The sequence below is a fragment of the Dendropsophus ebraccatus genome, chromosome 3, assembly GCF_027789765.1.
Source record: "Dendropsophus ebraccatus isolate aDenEbr1 chromosome 3, aDenEbr1.pat, whole genome shotgun sequence".
NCBI lineage: Eukaryota > Metazoa > Chordata > Amphibia > Anura > Hylidae > Dendropsophus > Dendropsophus ebraccatus.
In genome coordinates this window covers 72,374,369-72,401,368 of record NC_091456.1, presented here as the reverse complement: position 1 = coordinate 72,401,368, position 27,000 = coordinate 72,374,369, and the positions used below count along the sequence as shown (strand labels likewise).

General features: G+C 44.0%; 1 protein-coding gene across 3 annotated transcripts in view; it reads right to left on the bottom strand.

Annotated features, from left to right (window-relative positions):
• Positions 1 to 298: 298 nt before the first annotated feature.
• LOC138787145 (RNA exonuclease 1 homolog) overlaps positions 299 to 27,000 on the bottom strand; it is a 52,444-nt gene continuing 25,742 nt past the window's right edge. For 2 of the 3 annotated variants that reach the window (XM_069964294.1, XM_069964295.1), the window contains 9 exons: positions 26,074 to 26,136; positions 14,683 to 14,832; positions 14,156 to 14,269; positions 13,988 to 14,061; positions 12,276 to 12,386; positions 12,070 to 12,185; positions 7,014 to 7,152; positions 6,580 to 6,700; positions 299 to 472 (listed from right to left, as the gene is read on the bottom strand). In XM_069964294.1, coding sequence (XP_069820395.1) covers positions 384 to 472; positions 6,580 to 6,700; positions 7,014 to 7,152; positions 12,070 to 12,185; positions 12,276 to 12,386; positions 13,988 to 14,061; positions 14,156 to 14,269; positions 14,683 to 14,832; positions 26,074 to 26,136 — 977 coding nt within the window. In that variant the 3' untranslated portion in view covers positions 299 to 383. The remainder of the gene's footprint in view (positions 473 to 6,579; positions 6,701 to 7,013; positions 7,153 to 12,069; positions 12,186 to 12,275; positions 12,387 to 13,987; positions 14,062 to 14,155; positions 14,270 to 14,682; positions 14,833 to 26,073; positions 26,137 to 27,000) is intronic. The other variant, XM_069964296.1, reaches the window with a different exon arrangement.

The window sequence follows — 27,000 nt, the reverse complement described above, 5'->3', positions numbered from 1 at the left end:
CTTTGTTTGTACTGTAAATTCACTAATCTCTAATTTTAAACAGCATGACTGGGTTATATTATCTTTTTCACAGTAACTCCACACATGCTCAGTAAACTTTATTTGAAATATTCATGTTTATGTGTAACATTTACATAAGGACAGAATATTCCTACCTACTAAATGCTAGAAAGAACATAACATGAACATAAGAAATACAGACAAAAAAAATACTTGAGAACAAAAAGGAAAGCTGTAGAAACATGGACACTATAGCATGTACATTAACAAATCACTAAGTGAAACTTTAACAAAGTAGTGATTTTTTTCTTTCTTCTTTAATGTGACAGGGTAATTAGCCATCAGGTAAGGAAAGGGTAAGTGCTTCTTTATCCGACAAAGACTTATTTTCTGCCTTTTGTGTCTTCTTTAACTTTCCAGATCATCAATTCCATGCAGGCAGTAGCATCTTCACATGAATCATGACCGCCAACTAATCAGAAAATAGTATAGTAGAATAGTAAGTAAATACACTAAGACGTGAGAAATTGGTTAACACGTTGGTCCACACAAGAAAAAAAAAAAGTCACTTACAGACTAGAGCTTAATGTATTAGGAGTTTTAGACACTTCTGCCAGGCCTGACAAAGGGGCATGGTCTTGCTTCTTCAAAAATGCACCAAGTTGGTTTAAACTTGATGCCTATACATTTTCAGCCAACAGTTGTCTCTCCTGGCCTCCCCATACACATGGCAGGGCCATTCATTCATTCATGCATTTTATATGGGGAAAAGTAAGCAACAGCCAGCCCTGGCACCAACATATTCCTAACAGCCAAAAGTGTTGGGCAGTGAGAATCCATCATACCTCACCCATGGATCTGAAGCCAGTAGGCCCCCCATATAGAGAAAGTAGATGTAATGAGATATAGATATACAACTTAATGTACAAGTTTATTAAAATGGACACACTCAACATAAAAGTGTATATGATGCAATCACTAATCTCAAACCACAGGGCCCCAGTGAAGGACAATGTGAAGTAAGGGCCCTGTGGTTTGATTAGTGATTGCATCATATACACTTAATGTACAATTAAAATGCTCAACATGAAGTTTTATATTCATATCTCATTACACCCACATTCTCTTGTATGGGGGCCTACAGACTCCAGATACATGGCTTAGGTATGATAGATTTTTACTGCCTGACCCTTTTTACATTCATATGATAATCCTATTACATCATTGAGGATTAGTCACACTTTCTCCTCTATTTCTATATTATATATTCCCCCAGGGGTACAGGGGTTGATCATTGACCAGGAATGTAATCTAGCTCAGTGAGCCCCACTAACCCTTTTAGCTCGGCCCCCATACAGCTTGTACTGGTGGCCAAAGTGTATGGGCTCCTTTAGATTAGCGTCTTCTGATATGCCAGATAAATGTGACACCTGTCAGTCTGCACTGTGCAAGAAGCTTGAAAATCTGGACCAATGACCGATTGATGTAAATCAAATACAATTACAAAGTTGTTAAAAGACAGGCACTCCAGAAGGTGTAATCATAGTGTTCATTCTACTGCATTCACAGCCACCATATTATCGCTCACAGCAATGCTTCAGGTGGGTTGATTATAAAATATTTTTTTCTCACAGAAGTCATTTACTGTACAATTCTGTGTAACTTTCTATTTAAAAACTCAAGTTGCCTTCAGCTTGTCCCTTCTGTCTTCTTCTGAGACAACAGGTAAGAGCCAGGCCTGCGTGCTCAGCCAATCACTGTCCAGTGTTCCAAAGGTTCTGCTCAGAGCTGGTGCATCTGAAGCAGTTATCCAAGACAAGCAACGGGGTACTGGAAGTAAACAAACTGAAGGTGCTGCAGCAGCACCTGTACAGAACTAGAAATAGGCTGGTAGAATTTTTTTTTTTTGTGCATTCCCAGCAAATTATTATTTTTTTAATATTTTTTTTTACATGCTCGACATCCCCTTTAAAAAAAAAACCTGTTGAAGACTGAATGTAAGGCAAGCTTTCTCCAGTGGGTGGCAATGTTCCTCATCTAACTTTAGACATAAGACTCCCTCTTTCTTATCAATACACACCCTCTCTTCTACCCAATGCTAAAGCTAAGTCTATTCTGAGAATCTCACTTTTTTCACAATTTGCTTTGCTGCTGCCAGCTGAGCTCTATGAAAACAAAGTGAAAACAGACTGTAAGAAAGGCTTGCAATAATTTAGTTTTATTTTTTTAGCACAGATATAAGTATGTAGGCCCTTTACTCAGTTGAAGCACCTCGTGCATTGATTACAACCTCCAGTCTTCTTCTGCATGATACCACAAGGATTGTACACCTGGATTTCAGATTTTCTGCTATTCTTCTCTGCAGATTCCCATGTAGTAGGGAATGTGCTTCCTTTAGGCAAGAAAAGGATCGCAGAAAACAGCTGTAACCTGTTAAAAGCACTAAATGCAAGGTAAATGTTATCCTTTGTCAATAGCAGTAATCCATATGAAAAAGCATTGGGTAGTGCTCCAGCTGCAACCCTTGCTCTCTGAAACAGCCGCTATGTGCATATACATATGTGCTGTATACCACATGCTGTGTTATTAGAGAGGAGCGGTGGCACCATTAAATGCAGAATGATCAGACTCTAGAATGCTCGTCCCCAGTGCTGATCATTGTGCCTAACCAGAAGACTTTGCTACAGATCCTCCTAAATTGTCAGGCTGGATAGGGACCATCCGACAGCCATTTTCAGAACTCCCTAGAGCTGTTCAATTTGATTCAAGTAAAGGTCACCTAAAGAATTTATCCGGGTAACAAGAATACAACCCTACGTCTAATGTACATGTATAACCTTTCTTGCACCCTTTCCAGTTTTTTTTTTCTCATAGATGTCTAAAATCATCTGTGTCCACTCGAACAATACTTTGCACCACACAGGACATGTTTTCTCCTCTCTGGGAGTTGGGTTACTGTCTATTGACTTGAAATTGCTGCTTCCATTGACTTACATGTGTCCCTGAGCCTAGGTGTCAGTAGTGTAACTTTTCATACTACAATCTCTGCTTACTGTCAGTGAATGCAGGCATATGTACCAGTCTGTGTTACAGCTCTGTATATTGTAAGTGTTATGAATGTTCTTAAGAGTCTGGATGGAACATTCTAGTTCCATCCAGTCAGCAAGCAGAGATCAAAACCTACACTACACCTCCACGGTGAACAGATGCCCAATATGCAGCACATAGTTGCACCATGCATGTGTGAGCTCAGCTAGTATGGAATACATACTGGGGTGATGTGATACAATATCAGTGAAGAAAAAAAATGTCTATGTTTACTGTGTAAGGGTGGGTTCATACTGAGGAATTCTCGCGGATAATGTCTGCGGAATTCCGCTGTCTGTCCGCGCGCCTTTCCGCCGGCTCCATAAACACCATTCTATGGGCCGGCGTATTCCGCTATCCGCCAAAAGTAGTGACATGTCAGGAAAGGCGCGCGGACAGACAGCGGAATTCCGGACATTATCCGCAAGAATTCATCAGTATGAACCCACTCTAATAGTAATGACAGCAATGAGCAGGAAAGAAAGCTCTTGGATAACCTCTTTAAGGACATTCAGGCTACCATGTTCAGATACTAAAAAATAAGTAAAATATGGCTGAAATTTTTAGGTAAAAACATTTTCAAAACATGCTCCATTGAAGTCTGTGGAAAATTCTACTGCAGAGCACACTATATAGAATAGGGCCCGTAATTGCCTAGTTTCCTTCTGACATGATGCTTTGAAATTCTTGCTCACAGCACTATCTTGGTTTTAGACCAGAGAATCTTTTTTTTTTTATACACACACACAATCTTTGGAGCTTAGCAAGACCAGTGAGTATATGGTCCCCTCTCTTCACAAGACCCTTCTCTCCCAAGTACATTGGGACTACCCACGCTAAGTGGAATGTCCAGCTTCAGGAAGACTCCTGGTTGTTTTAAACTTCCATTTAAATTATATAACTTTTTGTAAATTAACAGTAGATGTAATATAAAGCAAGTTTGCTATTTACATTCATTATTATTTTTTAGTTATCATGAAAAACACGGCACTTCCTGTGTTCTGACAGGAAGTCCCATGTTTCCCAGGTGATCTGCACACTCACTTCATTTCAGGCACTTATTGCATTGATGAACACATTGAGCCGTGACTCTCTGTACTGGGTGGGACTTCATGTGTTTTTAATTTTTTTTTTCCAACCAGCACAAGACTAAAAAGCTGCTTTTAGGAGACTGGACCTGGATTTCTGGTAAGTATAGCTACAGGCAGTTCTTTCCTCCTTATGACTTGTTTGCTCTGATATACCTTGTCAGTCGTTATATACAGACAGCTGATTAAGTCACATGAGGTAAACTTAGGGGTGTGTTTTCAAATCATGTCCAATGAAGGTGTAAAAAAAAAAAAAAAAAGAAAAAACCTTTAAAAGATGATCAAGAGAAATCGGTCCGTAGGGCCGCAGAGCCAAATTTCATAGCAAATTGTTTGAATCCTTTGTTAATAAATTAGCAGACATTTAGAATTCTGTTTTCACATTCTCATTATGGTATGGGATATTGAGTGCAGATTCATGGGGGGGGAAGGGAAGGGGGTTCTACTTTTGCACAAGGCCTCAACATAACGTGTGAATTATTTTACGAAAATATAAGTTGTGTCAATATAGCCTAATACAGTTAAACACTGCTGTCTACAACCACAAAAACTTCAGCTTTTAACTCAGTTGCCTCTGGGATGGTTGTTTTTTTATCATCAGGGACCTAATAGAAGATGCTACATAGTGTGAAGCAGTGGCCAGCATCGGGAACTCCCGGCATTATGTATTATGATGCTGGGAGCTCTGAATATGTTCAAACCTCCCTGCTACTTTAGAGACACAGGCACCCAGAGTAGAGCAACGCAGAGTTCAAAGGCTGACAAGCTAATGAACGAGTCTAGCAAAGTGTTTCACTTGTAGTGTAAATTCGCACATCCCAAGCTGTAGTGACATTAAAGGGTTTTTTCAACTTAAGGGTGCGTTCACACCTACAGGATCCGCAGCAGATCTGCAGCAGATTTTATGGTGCAGATTTGATGCTGTGTTCAGTTATTTAAATTAAATCTGCTGCGGATCCGCTGCGGAAAATCAGCTGCGGATCCGGTAAGTGTGAACGTACCCTCAAACAAACTTGATGACAAGAGATTGGGGGAGGGGGGGGGGGATGAGGAGGTTCAGACCTATGTATCTCCTGGAGATCATCAGATGACCCCTCAACTCCTTGGATTTGAATAGAGCCGCGGGTATGGCATGTGACCTGCGGCTCTATTCATTCTTTAGGGAGCCACTGGAAAGAGTGGAGTACAGCACTCGGCTCTTTGGCAGCTCCATAGAGAACGAACAAGCAGTAAAACTAGTATGAATCCAGCAAGGCTGCTTACATGCTTAAGGCTGTTCACACACAGTATTGTTGCTCAGTATTTTGCAACTAAAACCAGAAGTGGATTGAAAACACAAAAAGGCCATGTTCACACACTGTTGAAATTGAGTGGATGGCCCCTGTCATTTAATGACAAACAGCAGTCTTTATTTCAAAATTGAGTGGATGGCCCCTGTCATTTAATGACAAACAGCAGCCTTTATTTCGAAATAACGGCAGCTTTAAAATAACGGTATTTTTCATTAAATGACGGTGATCAACTTAATTTCAACAGTGTATGAACATAGCCTTTTTAGGTTTTCTATCCACTCCCGGTTTTGATAGAAAAACACTAAGCAAAAATACTGTGTGGGAACATAGCCTAACATTGTTTTCGTGATTTGGTTGTTCCTTTCATTGACCAATGTTAAAGTTTATAACGAATACAATCCATGCATACAATTCATTTCTGTTTCTGACATTATTCCCAGAGCATGTTTTAGATAGTTTTGTTGTAATATTTTGTATGCAGCTGTTTAGGCCCTTTAGAAAAGGCTATGGGGAAAATACCATTAGATAAAATCTTGCTATAAAAAAATGCCTTAAAACACTTGAAACTTATGGTCAGCATCTACCAGGGATGGGGGAATGTCAATAAGTAATAGTCTGTTGCTTTCTGAGTTTTATAAAAAAAACAAAACAAAAAAAAACACCCTATTTTAAATACTTGTGCAATAAACCTCTCCGCTACGGTCGCTAAATGGCTGAGCTGCCTTGAGATGTCACGCCTCACGCGGCAGCTCACAACAGGAAGCGGCCGCGGGATGGTTGTATGGGCGGCACCATCCGGGACCCGGTGCTGGAACTGGGGAGGTAAGTGACCTCCGCCGTCCATAAGCACCCCCTCCCCGGCCATAGCGTAAAAATACCCCCTGGCCGGAGTACAGTAAGGGTGCCTTTACACAGAGATTTATCTGAGATTTTTTTTAAGCCAAAGCCTAGAATGGATGTGAGAAGAGGAGAAATCTTAGTTTTTCCTTTATGACCTTTTCTCTGTTTATAGTCTGTTCCTGGCTTTGGCTTCAAAAATCTGTCAGATAAATCTCTGTGTAAAGGCACCCTAAGAACCATAGGTTCCCTGGAAGCTTAAATAACAATCTTACCATCATCTTGGATGATGCGACGCAGGTGGTCAGCAATTAAACTTCTTAAAGCTCTTTTATAAGGCAAACCTAATCTATGAGGAAATACTATCGATGTATCCACCACAGTATCATGAATAAGCTGTAAAAGACAAATGTAAAAAAGGATTAAAGCAGCCCATCACCAAACATGTGACCAGTATACTCACCTCCACTGAATTTAATCCCATGCAGCCATGTTTAGTTCCAAATAGCTAATGAAACCCATTAGGGTCACACAACCAAATGTACAACACTTTTTTTTTGTAAGGGCCAATGTATATGTATAGGATCTGCAGCGGATTTGAGGTTGCGGATATAAAGCTGTGCTCCATCATATACAACTAAATCAAGTGCACTTCCACCACATAACCACCATCAGGACCCATCCAAAAACATCAGTGGCTTTTCCTTACCTTAAGTGCTGTCAAGTCATTTTCTAACCCGTGTCCTACAAGAATGGTATCTGCACTGAACAGGTTGAGCATAATGGCCTGTACATCTCTAATGGATGTTGTTATATTCTTTAGGTTTTCCTCTGTGATACCAGACAACCTATGTACATAATCAAAAGGGGTGGCATAAGTGTTCTTAATAGACAGCACATTTTAAAAATTCATTTAAAGGGGTTGTCCAGCGAAAATCTTTTTCTTTCAAATCAACTGGTGTCCGAAAGTTATATAGATTTGTAATTTACTTCTATTAAAAAATCTCAAGTCTTCCTATACTTATCAGCTACTATATGTTATGCAGGAAATGTTTTATTTTCATTCAGACACAGTGCTCTCTGCTGACATCTCTAGAGAGTTCCTGTCTCAGCCAGAGAAGCAGAGGCTTTAAATGGGAATCCCTATAGAAAACCTCTCCTGCTCTGGACAGTTCCTCTCTCGGCCAGAGATGTCAGCAGAGAGCACTGACTGACTGAAAATAAAACATTTCCTGCATGACATATAGTAGCTGATAAGTATGGGAAGAATTGAAATTTTTAATGGAAGTAAATTACAAATATATATAACTTTCTGACACCAGTTGATTTGAAAAGAAAAAAAAAGTTTTCGCTGGACAACTCTTTTAAAGGGTATTCCCATCTCAACTAATAGTTATACTTGTGGGACTCACCAAGTTAGATATTTTTGCAGACACATTCATTTAGCAAACTTGCCTCCTTCTCTCTCTCCCTCATATTGTTGGCATGCTGTAGTCTAGATTGGCTGAGCAGGCCTATGAAATCCCACTCTAAACTTGGATGTGCTGCACAGAAGTGAGTGATTTGGCGGCACACCTGCCCAGAGGGTGAGAGGGGCCCGCCGCGGGCTCAGTTGTCCCCCTTTCAGCAGCGGCCATGCAGCTTTTAGGGATGCCCCGCCGCTGTAATGTACAGCCCAATCACTGCAGGGTGAGCGAGCTGAACATCAGTAACAGGATAGAGCTGCCAGCGTTCTGCTTCTCTATTCATTGTCAAAGGCTGTGGGCACTAATGCAAGTAAATCTCTACACATGAAACCAAGACGACTGTCGGAATGATCAGCCTAATGTTTCTAGAATTGAGGCAGCCACTGGTAGCTAGAAGTCTTTATCACTACACAGCATTATTTTTACTCTAATAGTTTTTATTCTGAAACCCCACTTGTGTCCAGTTACTTTTTTCAGTCTCCAGCCTAATCTTACAAAGCTGCAAGTGTCAACTGTGCTGTACAGGCGGTGGTGCGGCCGCATGTCAGTGACTATAGCTACACTTGTCTGTGCTGACACACGCGCCATAGGTTCGTCATCACGGGTCTAGGGTATTCAAGGGAGGGCCGCTGTTGTCAAGCCTGTGACAATGCATGCACAGTAACCAGTCAGTCCCACACTGTCTGAATAGGAGTATGCTGTATCTTTTCCTGATTTGGCTTTATATATATGATATTGAAATAGTATGACAACAGTTCCCTGTGAAGTCTTTAAATGAAAAGTTTGATTTAAATTGTTGCTTTTTAAAATGAATTGTCTTGTTTAATAGTAGACAGTGCAACCATATAGAAGTACCTTTGAAAAGCCACTCTAAGCATACACCCTTACAGCAACTGTCCTCCACAAACCCAAGCACGCAAAAACAACCAAAGCGTAACTGTCATTTCAGGGTCATTTTTCTGAAAACATTAAATATCAACAGTACAAGCGATTTTAAGAAACTCTGTAATAGGTTTTATGTACTAAAAGAGTTTCCTTCTGTAGAGAAAAAGCAATCCCCCAGCCTCCCCCCTCACATCAAATGAAGCAGGATTTCTGTCTCCATTATGTGGCTATGGAGGGGGGAGGGGCTGAGAGGAGTGACTGAGCACGGAGGATTTCTGCAAAGCACAACACCCTGCAATCTGCTCTCAGTAAGTTGATAGATAAGCACTGACCTTTCTGACACCTGAATCCTGCGGTTTAGCTGCCCAGAGAGTCTACAAACAGCTGACCTTCATGTCACCTCTTCCTGCTCCCTCATCTCCCTCAGCCCCTCCCCCCTCCATAAGGATAGAATGGAGAGAGCAGAGCCCGTCTTCACTGGCTTCTCTGTAATGAAGACGTGTTTGCCTGATAATGCACAGATAAGAAGTCAGGGGGGGAGGCTGGGAGATTGCTTCTTGAGTACAGAAGGAGGCTTTTTTGGCTGATGAAACCTATTACAGAGTTTCTTAAAATCGCTAATACTACTGATTTCTGCAATAAAAAAAACTTGACAGTTACGCTTTAAAGCCTTCTTTACATGTCCGTAGAATTTCTGACTATATCAGACCCATTTAAGTCTATGGGCCAATGCACATGACCGTGGACTTCACAGTCCATGCATTTGCCCAGACTCAGACTTTAGGTATTATTCACATGTGCATGGTCTGCGGCAGCGGGCAGCCAACAGATGATGGCAAAACCAAACAAGCCATGTGATGGTGGCTTTAGAGTATTTGTTTAGGGAAGATTTGTTTTCTCGTTCTGAATCTTTGAGACTAAGTTTTGCACTTCTATTCTCCTGATTTTGTAGTCTTACATTTTTCATGCAGTTTTCAATTCTACCCAGATGTCTCAGATAAATTCAAAATTCCAATGTAAGTTCCCTTTTACCTACTGTGGCATCACACCAAAGTGCACTGTGGCACATGATACATACAAAGTGTCACCAGTCCACTGCTGCATAAAACGTGTTCTCTCCTATAGCGAGGCGGCCCACTACTTCTTACCATCTCTCACCATTCAGACTGTAATTTCAACTCCTATCTGCTGCTGGGATCTGAGCTCTTCAGTCACCTCAACACTGGTGTTGTGCAAGCCATGCCCAAATTCTACAGCAAAGCAGGGTTAACTGTGTAAATGGCCATTCAACATCTAACGTTACCAAGGCCAACCATCCCACAACTGTGGGATATTGTCCAACACTATTTTTCATTTGGGATACATAGCATGAAACCTGAAACAAATCTGCTACATAATATGTGCAGTGGTGAAAGTCATGGTGAAAATCCAAGACTTGTCAACATGAGTATGCTGTGGATAGGAAAATCTCAAGTCCTAGATTTATTGTACTATATACTACTATGATATAATTTGCAGTGCCAAATCCGATTTTTTTGTACTACTATATATAAACATGGCATACTGTAAAAATGTGCAGTGGGTCCTAGGGGTCCATTTACACAGAAAGATATGACAGATTATCTGCCAAAGATTTGAAGCCAAAGCCAAAAACAGACTAAACAGATAAGGTCATAAAGGAAAGCCTGAGATTTCTCCTCTTTTCAAATCGATTACTGGCTTTGGCTTCAAATCTTTGCAGGTAATCTGTCAGATTACCTTTCTGTGTAAATGGATCCTTAAGGCCCTGTTCCACGGAACAATTATTGGCCATATTCGTTACGGCCGATAATCGTCCCATAGAATAGGAGGCAGAATATAGCAGCGATCTGCTGCCGCCGCTCCGTGGGGTAGGTGCGGCGGCAGCAGACCGCCGCTATATGCTATGGGCTGCCCGGACAATCAGCGATCCCCCGGGCTGCCCCCCCAAACCCCCTCCCCCGGACTCACCCACTCGCTGCTGCCACGTGTAATAGCGAGCGGGGAACGAGGAGCAAACGAGCGCTGACATCGTTTGTTTGCTCCTCACTGTCGGCCCATGTAATAGGGCCTTTTGTCTGGTGCAGATCATCACAGAAGGTACATGCGGCAGACAGCAATAAAAAAAAAAAAAAACTTTACTTGGCTAGGTAATGTCAAACTTTTTTTGTTTTTGTATTACATAAAATCACCAAGTTTGCTACAAGGTGAACATAACCAGGCCGCATGTGCATGACAAGACTTTAGAGTAAAACATGAAAAAAAAAAAAAATACAATATGAAATTAATATAATATAAATAATATATATATACACACACACACACACACACACACAGTGGTGCCTTGGTTTAAGAGTAACTTGGTTTAAGAGCATTGCTTTGGTTTAAGAGCTCCCTGTACTGGGTAGGAGGGGGAGTGGAGGAGGGACATGGCCTGCATAGTGGGGTCTACAGCACTGTACTCTGACCCAGGAAGTCTCCCTCACCTTCAAAATCATAGCAGATCCACTTTAGGCTGGGGCTTGCATCAGGGGACAGGACTGTGGGGGTAATCTCTCCATAGCTGTAACCCCTCTCTCCCCGGACAGAGAGCACTGTATTTATGTGCCCACATATACCCTGCTCATTCCTTCATGCTCCCTGCAGTCTCTGTCCGCCCTTGTGTTTCCCAGCCTCTCCATTACTGTACAGTAACTTATAATATCACATATTCTGCTGTTTCTGAATGTTTGTTTCATCTCTTTTACATGTTATTCAGAATAATAAATTATTATTTTTGGGGTGTGGAACCAATTGTCTGCATCTCTATGATTTCTTATGGGTAAATTTGCTTTGGTTTAAGAGTTTATTTGTATTACAAGCACGGTCCCGGAACGAATTATGCTCTTAATCCAAGTCACCACTATAATATTATATATATATATATATATATATATATTATATATATATATATATATATATATATATATATATATATATATATATTACTACTATTACTTTTATTCCTACTGTAAATTCCTACTGTAAAGTATGATGTAATCACCATCACGTAAGTTTAAAGGGGTTATCCAGCACTACAAAAGCATGGCCACTTACTTTCAGAGACAACACGACTCCAGTCTCCAAGTTCAGGTGTGGTTCGCAATTAAACTCCATTCACTTTAATGGAACGGAGCTGAAAAACCCACCCAATCTGGAGACGAGTGGTGCTGTGTCTGGAAGTGACCATGTTTTTGTAGCACTGGATAACCCCTTTAAGCTAAAGATGTATTTGCACTGATGTGACTAAAGAATAAATAGCAGGAAGCATGTAGAAGCTGTTGCAGATCAACAAATGACCAAAAGTAATACTGAAGATAAACATCAAGACAATAAGCATTAGAAATGCATACATACCTTGTGTTATAGTCTATAATTTCATTATCAGGCTTTACAAAAGTATCATAAACCACCTGTAAACTAGGATCGACCACAGTGACTTTGGCAAGTTCCAGACCGTGAGTTGTATAACACTGTTTATAGTATAAATAGAATAATTAAAGACCCTCAAATAAAAGTAACCAGTGGTTTTTGACTAAACTTTAACATTTCATTTTGATTACCATTTCACAATCCACAGAAAATATACCAGGATTTCCATCTGATGGTTGAAGTTTGACAAAAGTCTTTATAAACCCATCAAGATTTTCTTTATGGCCATCGTGCACGTGTAGCTTTAAGGAGGAGAAAATAAATCGCTTAAGAACCCTGCCATTGTGACAATTAAAAACAGCATCCTATAATGAGGGTTTTCTACACACTACTCACTTTATGCCAGGAAATTTCATAAAAGTCTTGAAAAATTCCCACCAAAAGCCCATAATCTAAAAAGGTACACAGTTACTACATTGTACATGCAAAGAAAAAAATTAACACAAACGGCGCTGCATGTGCAGGTCAAAACACACTTTGGAGAAACATGCATATGTGTGCAAATACACGCTCACCTGAGTGGGCCGTACACAATTAGGCACGACTCTAATAAGCGCTCTGGATCAACGGGGGATGCTGCCTTCCACCTTCCGATTCTCCAAAGTGGATCCTCGGTGTCAATCACAATAGTGGTAAAAGGAAGAGGTTGGTGGGATTTGTCTGGCGCAACCACCCCTTTTGGAACACCGGCCACGTTCCCCTGTACCTTCTCTGAATGAAGAGAACTCCTGGCACTGGTGTGAAGTCAAATTCAGGCTTTTATTTGATGCAACGCGTTTCGAGGGTGCAATCCCCTCTTCATCAGGCATGATGCCTGATGAAGAGGCGATTGCACCCTCGAAACGCGTTGCATCAAATAAAAGCCTGAATTTGACTTCACACCAGTGCCAGGAGTTTTCTTCATTTAGAGAAGGTATAGGGGAACGTGGCCGGTGTTCCAAAAGGGGTGGTTGCGCCAGACAAATCCCACCAACCTCTTCCTTTTACCACTACAGTTACTACATTGGAGCAGTAATTCACACGGTTTCCTCTTGAAATTTAGCATTAAGCAGATAGTGAGGGAGTGCAGAGCATGGGATTTATATGTACCAGCATGTAATAAAAAAATAAAAAAAAAAAGCCAGACAACCCCTTTAAAGGAGTTATCCGGCATTTGAAAAACATGGCCAGTTTCTTCCAGTGATAACAACTCCAGTTCAGGTGTGGATTGTAATTAAGCTCCATTCACTTCAATGGGACAGAGTTGCAAAACCTGCACCCAAACTGGAGACAAGAATTGTGCTACGTCTGGAATAAAGTGGCCATGTTTTTCTAATGCTGGATAACCCCTTTAAGGAAAAAGGATATGCCCAGAATCCTGATTAAAAGGCCTATCTAGCAGTGGGCTTTGTTTTTATCCCTGTTCCACTACCAAGCAGTCCACTTTAAATGGGTTATGTAGTAGCCCCTTTTAGCAGAATTGTCTGACATGGTGGTTAAAGACAAAATGCTCTCTTAGGTGTATGATTAGCTTTAGGATTAAAGTCTGTCAAACTAAAAGAATTTAGCTATCCACCCACCCTGTCCATATGGTAGATTTTGGAGGAAAAGCATGATCACCCAGTTGGCTGTCAATATGCACAATTCTTTGTTACTCCCCCGCTCACCACCAATATAAGTGTGTACAGGATACAAAGGATTGGCCATCTTGTTTTTGAGGAATTTGTAAGCTGAACCAGAGCTTTTTAATAAATCTCAGATTGTGGATAGTAAACTTCTATTTGCACCAACTACCCTTGGTGAAACTTAAAGTTTACAAAATTAGGTGTAAATCGGCAATAGTTACAGATAAAGTACATATTACCTTTGCCATTTGACATCCTGGTGTCCCTACTGCTGCTTCACAACAACTGTAGCGGGTTTCCATTCCACCTGGAACTTTAATTTTAAATCAGAAATATTCAATCAACTAAAGTCATTTTGGCTCACAGCTCTACTGATCCAATACAAAAGGAAAACATAACTAACTTGCCTTTATGTTTCAAAACTCTACCAGAGTGATAGGTACACTCTTCTTTACGTAGGTGCTTTCCTTGCAGTGTTACAGAGTAGGTTTCTCCACACCTACAACACACTCGTCTTAATGCTATGAAGAATAAAAGATTTATTTCAAGGAATGTTTAACCATCAGGCTTGGGGCCATAGTTTGCATATGTTTTGACATAAGGAACCAAGACTGTTGGCTCCAGAAGCAAATATATTGGTTTAGAAGTTCTTAAAGGGGGTTTTCCGTCTCTATAACGGGCCATCGACTGCTTCCAAGCTCGGTGATCAAAAGTGTTCAGCAGCCCTATAACAAATCATTGGGGCACAGACACCCGATACGCTCATTGTGGGGCAAATGCATCCTTGTTATCAGGATCAGTTGAGGTCCGGGCAGTTTGTTAACAAGCTGACATGGGAATACTGCCTTCAGTATGTAGAAAAGAAATTCAACGCTGTATTATATAGTGTAGTATGGTTTTGCCATTGACAGTAACATGACAGTAAAATACTTACCATCACTGCCTATAGGTTTTGTTGCTGTGCAGTGAATTAAAGCACTACCAGGTTTATCAGGGTTTGGCCTTGGATATCCATTCTCTAGTAACTGATCTTCTGAGAGAAGATACTCCTTGAGCAGGTTATACAGATTAGACCCAGCAAGTTCTGAAAAGCAAATGTGATGGTTTAATACAACAATCTCCCACAAACTAATTTACCAATCTTATATTTTCATTAAAGTAGATCTGTTACGATTAACCTCTCTGTAGACTTTTATCGGACAAGCCCACTGACCTTTGAGAGAGATCTTGCTAAGTATAGTGGTCCCCCTGACAAAGGAAGGCTAAAAGGACTAGGAAGGATTCATTTCAACTGCCTGAACCTTTTGGAAGATTGGTTGAATGAACAGCTAACTTGTGTCTGACTACCTTAAAGGGGTAGTGCGGCGGTAAAGAATTATTCACAGACTAACACACATTACAAAGTTATACAACTTTGTAATGTATGTTATGTCTGAATGGCCCCCTTCCCTGTGTCCCACCACCCCCACCCGTGTACCCGGAAGTGTGGTGCGCTAAACTCACCTGTCACGTGCCGACACCCGTCTCCGATCTTCAGCGAGTGAAGTCTTCTTCGGGCGGACGGCGAACAGCTCCGACTGTCCCGAATGCCGGCCGCCTTCTGCAGCGTCATCCGATGCTCAGCCGCGATTGGCTGAGCATAACTGTGCTCAGCCAATCGCGGCTGAGCACAGTTGTGACGCGGCGGAGGGGGGACGGGTGGCAGCGACTCGGCCGTCCGTCCGAAGAGGACGTTTGGCACAAGATGGCGGACGGCCCTCGACACGGATCAGGTAATGTATAATGCACCACACTTCCGGGTACACGGGTGGGGGTGGTGGGACACGGGAAACGGGGCGATTCACAGACATAACATACATTACAAAGTTGTATAACTTTGTAATGTGTGTTATTCTGTGAATAATTTCTGAGCGCCGCACTACCCCTTTAAAGCATACCAATCATTTAAAAAAAAAAATTTACCTTCCAGAGTGGTGACAAGGTGATTTTAGTGCTCACTACTAGGGATGAGCGAACTTTTGAAAAGTTCGGTTCGGTTCGATCCGGCAAACTTTAATGAAGTTCGGATTGGTCCGAACCGAACCGAAAACGAACCTTGCTCTAACGGCTGAATAATTGCAGCTACAATAGTGGGAGTGTGATAGGGTATAGTTTCGTTTAGTTGCAGTTGATATAACAATGAAAAAAGTGGGGGAAAAAAAAGTGCAAAAATTAGATTAAAAAAAATATAGAAATAATAAAATATAGTAAATAAAAGTGCCAAAATAGTGACAAACAATATTGAAAAAAAAAGTTTAGAAGGAGGATGCGGCAGCACTTGATTGCACCCAGGCCAGTATTGTTGAGAAGTGACAAGTTGAGCAGCAGGAGGAGGCAGCAGTTGATTGCTCGCCTCTCAGGCCAGTATTGTTGAGAAGAGACAAGTTGATCAGCAGGAGGAGGCAGCAGTTGATTGATTCCAGTATTATTGAGGAGAGGCTACTTGAGGAGGAGGCAGCAGTTGATTGATTCCAGTATTATCGAGGAGAGGCTACTTGAGGAGAAGGAGGAGGCAGCAGTTGATTAATTCAATGTCAGTATTATTAAAACAGACCAGTTGAGGAGCAGAAGAAGGCAGCAGTTGATTGCTCTCAGGCCAGTATTGTTAAAAACAGACCAAGTTGATATGGCAGCTTCTGCAGCTCTTGATTCCACCCAGTATGTTTCCAAATAGACAATTGACGGTGGAGGCATTAGTAGGAGTAGTATTCTTTTGGACCCAGAAGGACCTAGTACAGACAACTGAAGTTTGAAGCTAAGGATATGCATGTTTGTAAAAATAATTCTTTAAACATGACAACATGTTGATGTAGAGTTCAGCACAGGACAGTCAATGTTAAAAAAAAACCTCTAACATTACACCTAGTCTAGCAGGATACGGATACAGTAAAATAGAAAGAGAACCTCACCCACAGAATCCATGAGGTGAAGAAAGGACATTTAAAAAGGCACAGATTCAAGAAGGCTTTACCTCAGTTCCATTATCCAAAAATACGTGTCCAATTTTCATTAAATTGACACCTCACTGGCACTTGCTTTACAAATTGACTCAACTACTCTGGTGTCAAACCTGTTGAATCCGGGCCTATGGCTGTTAGTGATACACACACATACATGCACTATATATATATGGTGGTGGGAGTGGAGCGTGCTGGTTCCCCCTCAGAGGATGTTGTCTGGGAACCAGGCTGGTCTCGCAGGTAAGTTGAGATTAACTGACTGGTGAGCATGTCCCTGTAGTACACCAGTTCAGCCTCCCTCTGTGATGGCGGGAAGAATTCTGCCATTTTGCGGCGGAAGCGAGGGTCCAACAGGGTGGCCAGCCAGTATGGTTCCCTCTGGCGGATGTCCACAATCCGGCTATCATTCCGCAGACACCTTGCCATCTGCACCAAGGACAATGAGCGCCTCTCCTCTCCACTGTCCTCTGTATAGTTCCAGGGTCTTCTGGGGTCTTCCTTCTCTATCTCCTCCTGTGATGGAGAGGCAGAGAAGCCAGGTGGCGGTGTGCGGAATGGCTGGGCGTAGACATCTTCCTCCTCCTCAACTTCCTTCTGCACTTCATCCAGCTCTGGGCTCAAGGCGATGTTCAGCCTTGGAGTTGTGGCCTGGGAATCCTCGCTGATGATGTTGGTCAGCTCACTTTCAAGAACATGGAGGAGTGGGATGATGTCGTTGATCCCATAGTCCTGCCTGCTCACAAAAAGAGTCGCGTCCTCAAAAGGGATCAACAATTGGCAGACTTCCCACATTAACTGCCAGTGTGTTACTTGGAAGTCGCAGTGTGGCGTGAAGCTGCCTGATTGCCCCATGAGGTAGTCTGTTACGGCTGACCTTTGCTCGTACAGGCGGTCGAGCATATGGAGGGCAAAATTCCAGCGGGTTGGCACCGCGCAGATTAGCCGATGTTGGGGCATAGCGCGCTGTCTCTGTATTCTGAGAAGGGTGTTCCTTGCAGCGTAGGAGTGGCTGAAATGTTTGCACACTCTACGTGACATCCTCATAAGGTCATGTAGTGCATGAAATGATGGGAGAAACCTGTGCACTATGAGGTTGATCACATGTGCCATACAAGGTGTATGAGTCAGCCCTCCCCGCTGAACTGCAGAGACAATGTTCCTCCCGTTGTCCGCTACGACACTTCCCACAGTTAGCCATTCAGCTATCTCCTCCCTGATGGTCCGGAGGAGCTCCTGCCCACTGTGGCTTCGTTGACCCAGGCTCACCAAATGGTGGACAGCCAGAGAGCGGCGGGCCTAACATCGGTAGTAAGACACTGGGTCAGGTTGGACTGCAGTGGTGGTGGAGGCAGAACTTGTGCTACCTGCTGCTGGCCCCCTAAAGCACCGTGGAGGTGACAATGGCAAGAATGGGCCAACTTCCTGATGGTCTCCTGGGAGGATGTTGACCCAATGGGCAGTAACGGACATGTACTGCCCTTGCCCATAATTAGAGGACCAGACATCAGCACTCAAGTGCACTGTCTTGGACACCAGGAGTCCCAATGAATCGCCAACCTTTCTCTTCACATAACTGTGCAGTGATGGGAAAGCTTTGCTAGAGAAGTAGTGGCGGCTGGGGACTCGCCATCTGGGATGCACACACGCCACGAAATCCCTGAAAGGCTGGGAGTCCACAAGATTAAATAAGAGAAACAGATTGCTGAACTCAGGGAGACCAGCCAAATGACAACACTGCCGGCTGCAAGTGAAAGGGCTCAATGCAGTGAAGTCCTAGGTGCATTGCCCCCTGGGAAACATGAATATGCAAAAGAGGAGCCTGTGGAGCCTCATTGAAGAGTCTCAAAACACAGGACTAGCCAGATATCCCTCCGGGAAGGACTCGGCCAAGGGGCAGCTCCTTTTAGGAAACCACCAAAACCACCATATTAAGTGGCCCTATAAGTCAATGTAATGACAAGGGATAAACCAAGGCTAGGTTACCATCCACATACAGCTGTTTCAGGGTGTTGCTCTTCATCAGTGAGGAGCAGGATTCTGGCTAGGTGGGAGCAATGCCTAGTAGAGCCATAAGAGAAACAGATTGCTGAACTCCCCGAAACAGCTGTATGTGGATGGTAACCTAGCCTTGGTTTATCCCTTGTCATTACATTGACTTATAGAGCCACTTAATATGGTGGTTTTGGTGCTTTCCTAACAGGAGCTGCCCCTTGGCTGGGTCCTTCCCGGAGGGATATCTGGCTAGTTCTGTGTTTTGAGACTCTTCAATGAGGCTCCACGGGCTCCTCTTTTGCATACACAAGATTAAATGGCAGGGACTGAAGCACCAGCAGCTTAACCAGGTGTCCGGTTAGTTTCTGTGCCATGGGATGGCTGCTGCAGTACACCTGACGTTTGGCCATGGACTGTCAGGGATTGCTGCCTCATTAGGGGGGTACATGGCAGTGAGACTGTGCTACTGCTGGCAACTGAGGCTGATGAGCCCTGAGTTCCAGTGAGAGGATGCTGCATGATGGGATCTGCAGTGTATGGTGCATCCTGACAGGAGGTGGTATTTGGGTCACTGTTTTTCCAGGCCTGTTGGTGTTGCCTTTCCATGTGCTTCCTCATGGATGTTGTCCCAAGATTATCACCCCTGCCACGACTGACCCTCTCATTGCACAGCAGGCACAGAGCGATGTGCTTATCTGTCCCCAGGCGAAAGAACTGCCAGACGACAGAGGACCGTGGTTTGCTGCCAGCCACGGGGGGTCTTGCTGGTTGCTCATTGCCATCGCTGCCTGGGGGTCCCCTCTCAGGACCAAGGCTTAAAAGTTATTGATGAAGTCTGCCAGGTAGGTTGTCTTCTACCCCTCCCTCTTGTGCCTCGCTTCCTTGCACCAGTGAGATGTTGCTGCTTCGTTAGCACCTCACTTTCCTCCCCTGATGACACCGAAGATAATGCTGCTTGAGGGCACCACATCCGATCAGCGACATCACCACCACTGCTACTTTCCTCCAGGGGCTGGGACAGGATCTCAGGTGTGGCACTGGATGCCCCTCCCTGACTGTTGACTGCTTACAGCCAACACCTCCTCTGCAGCCTCTGCACGTTCCACCTGCTGCCTTTGGGGGACTACTACCTCCTCCTCCTCATCACGAAAAAGTGGTAGCGACTCCCAAGGGCAAATCAAGGTTTGCCAAGAGTTAAACCCCACGACCAGTGTCCGAGATGTGGAGTGTGTGGAGTAGATTATATACATAGGATGTGGGTCTGTGAAAAGATTTTTCAATTCTGGTCCTCTATTCTACAGAGAGTGGAGAGTGAGGTAGGGCTGAAAATCCCGATAACAGTGTAGTTTGTTCTCTTGGGGGACACTGGTAGCATTAAATTGCAAAAAGATCATAGACAGATCATAGTGAGACTCATTTTCTATGCTAGGCTGGTGTTGGTAAGGAACTGGGCAGCAAAATAAACGCCAAAAGTGTGGGACTGGGAAAGATGTGTCACTTTGTATGAAAAACACTTCTGTTTTTTTGTTTGTTTGTTTTTTTCTCCCTTTCGTTTATTTTTCTCTCAGCGGATGGGGATGGGGGGTGGGGGGGGGGAAGGGGATATAAGGTTGTTTTATAAGTTGTGATTTCTAATTTATTCTTGGATGTTATGTGGTTTGTTTTCTTTTTGCTACTAATTGATGGAAAACAGTCAAAAAAAATAAAATAAAGTTTAATATTAAAAAAAAAGGTTTGCCATGAGTTCCCTGGCAGAAGGTGCCTCAAAAGGTAAGTGGCATATTAATAAACGGGGGACGGGGCAGAGGACTGTCGCCGACCGTCCCATGTAAGGGTGGTGTCGGATGATCCAGCAGACCTCGTTTGGGAGCTTTGGGCAGTGGAACTGGAGGATTGGGTAAGCCAATCTAGAACTGCTGGCAGTGTGGTTCTTACATGACCCGTGGGCGTCTGGGGTAGCTGCACCCTGCTGCCACGCCTGTTGCCCCGGCTGCCACCGGGCCTGGTGCTGCCACTCCTCCTACCCTCACCACCTGCCGTTGCAGTCCTTGCCTGGGAAGTGCTGGAAGTAGGACGCTTGGACATAGTTGTTTGGTTGGTGTAAATTTTGAAAAAGAAATAATCTATTAGCCAGAAGGCACAAAGTTTCATTGACTATTGCTTTGTGGGTTGGAGGCACACAGCAAAGCAGAAATGTACAGGTTATCACAAAAAAACAATTATTTTTTATTTTTTAACTTTTTTGGTTGCGGGTGGCTAAACGGGTGTGACGGCAACCAGCAGAGCACAAACGGACAGCTTTTGTGGGGCACTGACTTAGAGTCACCTAGAACAGCTTATCACAAACTTAAAAAAAAAATTTTTAAACTTTTTTGCTTGCGGCTATACGCGGTTAACGGTACCCAGCAGAGCAGCAACGTCTAGCGTCTCCTCTCTGTCACGGAACAGTAGCTGGTTCAATGCTACGTGTCCTGAGTGACTCTTCTCACTTCTCTCCCTATTTCCTTCCCCATTTCCTTTTTTTATCTCCCTAGCTCTCCCTAGATATCACAATTTTTGAATTAGATGCCTATCTCTCCCTCTCTCTACCTAACTCTTGATTTCTCAGCCTCTTTCACTATGTATGGGCTTATCAAGCTTTCCCTGGATCTTGCGATTTTTTTTTTTAATCTTCCTCTCTCCTGCTTCTCTCACAAACAATATATACTCCTTCTCTATCTCTCCCTGTACTTATCCAGTTGTTTGGATATGTAATCTATGTGTTTTCCCTCTCTGCCTAACGTACACCTCCTCTCTCTCTGCAGTCTAGACACACAATGAGAAAGCATGGACGCTCAGGCACTTCCTGTTCCTGTAGTGACGTCACACACCTTGATATTCACATAATAACAGGATAAAAGGGATTATAGGAGTAATTCCTTATATCCTCTTCCATTCTGTGAAAACAATACAGTTTTGCGACGCCGTTGCGGTTTTAATGAACTTCGTAACAAACGTCTTGAAAGTTTGGTTTGGTACCGAACCAAACTTTTTGCAAAGTTCGTAACGAATCTGGTTCGTAACGGTTCTGTTCGCTCATCCCTACTCACTACTATTGAGCCCCAGGGGACAGAAGCAGGGCTAAGCCATTTGCCAGTGATACATACGTAGGTTTCCCTTTCCCTGATTTCTCTGGGCAGTCACAGCACAAACTGCCAACTCCTGTTTAATATGCCATGACTGTGCTGCTGATAAAAGGGCACCATACTTGCATGGGGGGGGGGGGGGCACCTCCAATGCACTAGTGCTATGCGAGAGGAAGTTCAAGAAACAGCAGCACAATTACAGCAAGCTTTGAACCTTAATGTGTCACTGTCATTATAACTTTAAAAACCTAAATCAACAGTATATGTGATGTAAAGAAAGTTTGCAATTTACATTCTTTTTTTTACAGTAGGGAGGTAGTAAATATAACCAAGCATTAAGCAAATCACCCCTGGAAGCATTAGGGCTAGTAATTCTGTCATTATATTATAAGAAAACTACCATGGAAATAGCTGATAGAAGTGGCCATCTTGATGGCATCTGTACACAGAGGCTGGCAGTTGCACACACTGGCCGGCGGTGGGACATTTAGGCCACGCCCCCAGATGCCAAGCTTGTGTGCACCGCAGCCCCTTATTAGCAGCAGGGTAAGTGCTTTAGACCATAATAATTCTCCAGTGTATCTAAACCTGTTATTTGTGATACAGTCTGCTCAAAAGGGGTATGTAAACCAAAAATATCTGGGCCAGTGTATCCAAAGTCAAGGTAATTGGTACTGTGTTGCTAAGCTTGTGTATGTGATCCTATAGTAAGGCTGGGTACACATTCTGTTTAACATAGTGTTATGGGAAAAACAGACGCAAAAAAGGGTGCAGTTGTGTGCCATGTTTGGATCAGTTTTTCTATTGACTTGCATTGTAAATTATTTTTTTTTACCGTACACAAAAATGTGGTTGACCACGCTTTTCTGTACGTTAAAAGTAAATAAAAAAAAAACGGATCCATTAAACAGACTGCAGAAACACAGTGTGAACCTGGCCTAATTCAGATACATGTAAGTGAGCCAGTGTATCTAAACCCATGAAAAAAATCTTTGACCTTGCCTGTCATGTGTGATACTGTCTGCTTAGCAGGTGACTGTACCTACGCTGTTCTTTTGTAAGTCTATTAACTGTATCTAAGCCTATCATGTATGACAGTTATACTGTATTCATGCACAGGGCTGTAGCTAAAGGCTGATGGGCCCTGGTGCAAAATTTTAGCTTGCCCCCCGATCCGATGAGGCACAGTCAGAGGCCAAAAAAAGTTCTATCCAATTACTATAAGGGTGCGTTCATACTACGGAATTCGGGTAGATAACCCACCGTGGATTCCGTTGCTTGCCCCTGCTTGCGCGCATCTCCACCCATGCCATAGACTCCATTCTATGGTTGGTCAATTCTTTGGGCAGGCGGCAGAATCTGTCCAGCCATAGAATGGAGTCTATGGCAGGGGCGAAGATGCACGCAAGCTGGGGCATGCAACGGAATCCATCTGCAGCGGATTATCTGCCCAGATTCCATAGTGTGAGCGCACCCTAAGGTAACGCCCCCTAATGTGCCACCATGTCCTAATGAACGGTCACTGTTCTTCTCATATACTGTGCCACTGCCTCCACCTCTTGCATTGTGTCACTGTGTCCCCCTCATGTACTGTGCCACTGTCCCCTATAATTAATGGACTGATTCTCTAATCATTGTTTCTCAATCTTTGACTCTCCAGCTGAAAAATGACAACTCCCATCATGAACTGCCAGCAGGACATGATGGGTGTTGTAGTTCAGTGACATGGAGAAACAGAAGGCAAAACTACAATTCAAACCAAGAACTGTTAGCAGGGCATGAGAAGTTCATCGGTCCAGGTTCCTGCTCTTCTCTTGGGCTCTGGCCTCCTCTGCTCAGATCTGGCTGCTGTGGATGGGGGCAGAGCAGAAGTCCCAGAGGCAGAAGAGGGAGCATGGGGCCAGCAGTTAGTCAGTTGTATCAGCGATTGCAGATACAACTGAATAGGGAGTGAGAGCAGCCAGGGAGGTACTGTAAGTGGGTGTTATTCCTTTCACACACACCCCATCCCCCAGGGAATTATGAAAAAAGGGGCCCTGGCTGGGACTACCATTTTAACCCACTGAGGGACAGAAAGTAGCCCCTTCCCCCCCCACCCTTTGTTTACTAACTTTTTTTCTTTTTTTAGACACCGGTATTAGGGATGGTCCAAACCCGCCGAGGTTCGGCTGAACCCAAACGCTCGGCATCGGATTCCCGCTGTCTGCCTGCTCCGTGCAGCGGGTGGATACAGCGGGAGGACCGCCTGGAAAACTGGGATACAGCCTATGGCTATGGCTGTATCCCAGTTTTCCAGGCGTTCCTCCCGCTGCATCCGCCCCCTGCATGGAGCGGGCAGACAGCGGTAATCATTGCGGAGGGTTCGGGTTCGTACGAACCCCGTCCGAACCAGGTTCGGACCATCCCTAACCAGTATGTGCAGGACTATGTTGGATTCGGTGGACTACATCGATGGGGTGTAGGTTGTTTGTTTTTTTTAATAAAAATTTTGTCTTGTGTTTTTTTCCCCCCTTTACATTACAGGCTTAGTAGTGGAAGCTGTCTTATAGACTGCATCCATTACCAAGTTGGGGCTTAGTGTTAGCTGGTATAAAATGGCTAACACCCCCCCCCCATTATTGCCCAAGTACACACCGCACTAGGGCAGGGGTTATCCCCATTCCTCCCCGGGCCAGGCTGTGTACTGAGGATGCAAACACAGGGGGGTTGCTTTCTCTCCCCTGTGCCTGGCTAATCTCTGCTGGACCTTTTCAGCTTTTCTGAGCTGTCAAAAGCAGCTCCCCCTGCACTAATGTTATGGTGGGGACCCTGAGCTGCTCTTGAGAGCTCAGAAAAGGTGAAGAGGGCTGCGGAGGAGAACGGGTGATCAGGGGGAGCCGCTAATGAATGCCTATGTAGCCTAGGGTATAGGCTGCAGGCAGTGGCGTAGCTATAGGGGTCACAACTATTGCCATGGCGACCGGGCCCCTAGCTACAGGGGGCCCCGCTAGGCTCCCTTGCCACTTCCTGCCTCTCTGCAGTCCTCCCGAATCAGCTGTGATAATGGAAGCCGATTCGGGAGAAGTGCACTGAGCCAGGCTGCCTAACGCTGCAGTGTGGGGTCCTAAGTCCTCCCCATCACCTGTTTCCTGCTGTCCTCTGCAGTCAATGCATGGGGGAGGGGCGGGAGAGCATGGTCCAGCACCAGCAGGAAGAGGAAGCAGGAGGGATGGGCATGGAGCTGCTGCTAAAGGTCTGTGTGCGCGCTGAGTGTGTCTGTGTGAGACTGCGCTCATCTGAAGGGATTGGGGGGGCCCCAAGCTAAAATTTTGCACCAGGGCCCATCAGCTTTTAGCTACGCCCCTGGCTGCAGGGACATTATTAGTAGGGAGAGCTACATAGCAATCCTGATTGCTCTGTAGCTTAAGAGCGCAGGGGATGTCGGAAACTTCCTGCAGGGCTGTCACGCTCTGAATTCTTTGAAAAGAGCAGGCGCAAAACAATTCATAATTGCTATAGTGCCTCACTTAAGGCCAATGCATTGCCGTAAAGTGAAAATCTGGTGAAAGGTTCTCTTTAAGCACTAGACATAGTAAACTGCACTGGAGAATGATTTACACAGTATAGAGGGCATATAGTGGAGAGGGGATTTGATCAATTGTGTTTAATATGTGCTATATGGAGCAGAAAAGAAATAAGCAGCAATAAAGCAAACATAGTCCCGAGATCAGAAAGAAGCCTTCACCTTGTATGGGCAGCGCAGGTCTAAGGTTAAAAACGCATGTTATGTTTAGAGAAGTCTGGTGAAATTTTTTATTTAAAGGGGCTAGCCACTTTATAGTAAAATAGTTTAGTTTACATTATTAGTAACTGTTCTCACTGTCACAACCTGACTCCCAGAGCTGTACGGGCTGTGGCTGCTGGAGAGGATGATGGCAGAGGGATGCTCCTCCAGTGCCCTGTGTCCCTCAGTGTCCCCCTGCCATTATCCTCTCCAGCAGCCCCACCCGCACAGCTCTGGGAGTCGGGTCGTGACATCACCATTTTATCCAGGAAGTGAAGTCTTGATGCAGTAGTAGGTGCAGGGAAAAAAACACTTTATAAGCATTTTCCTTAATACTGTAAGTGTATAGTGGTAATTCATACAACTTTTGGGGGCCAATACAATACTTATTTTCACAGCACTTCAAGCCAATGTTGTATGTTACTGTAAAGAACTGGTTCACTTACCATTTTTATCAATTTGTTTTTTTGATCCCCCTTTTAACCTTTTGCTGCCAGACTTCTGCAAACCTGAAGGTTTCAAAATAAGTAAGTAAACATCAGAAACATCAGTTCTTTTAATATAAAAGCATTACATTTCACCAGGTAAGAAAGAATCAGGACATGGTGCAAGAAGTCATTAACCCTTTCATGACCTGGGGTCATTGATTCCTCAATGTTCAGGTTGTTTTTGGACATCAGCTTATGGGATCATAATGATCCCATTAGCTGATGTCCCTATGTCTGCCCCCTCTCCTCTGTCCCCTGCTTGTGACAGCGGCAGGGGAGAGAGGGGAGGGGGCAGAGCACCCGGCCGGCACCCTGCCTTCTGGCTTCCGGTTTCCATGGCTACCATAGGGGCTCTGCAAACACTTTGCAGAGCCCCGATGGACACCAGACAGAGAATTCTCCCTCTCTATAGGGAGAATTCTCTGTTAGGAGCCCCATAGATGCTGCAGTCGTGCTGACCGCAGTATCTATAGGGTTAACTCCACACTGGAGCGTGGCTCCAGTGCCGAGAGCTGCGGCGGGTTTCCCAGCTATCACTGACAGCCGGGACCCGCCACGGATGACACAGGCGCAGCTTCTGTGGCTGTGTTATCCTTGATCGTAAATTAACGTTGCTGCAGCCTCAGGCATAGGCTGCAGTGACGTTAATTTACTGTGTAGCAGCGGGAAGGGGTTAACCTTAAACTTTAAAGGTCCTTTCTCAGTTTATGACTTAAGTGCTGAACATGTGCAAATATTTGAAGGGAATCTGTCAGCTGTAACTTATGTTCAAAACTCCTGACACTGTTAGTTGCAGTTAGGTCATGGAGACACTTGGCATATTTCATACATTCAGCTGTTGGTGTAGAGAAATGCTTTTATTCTATAGAATAAGGAGTCAAATGG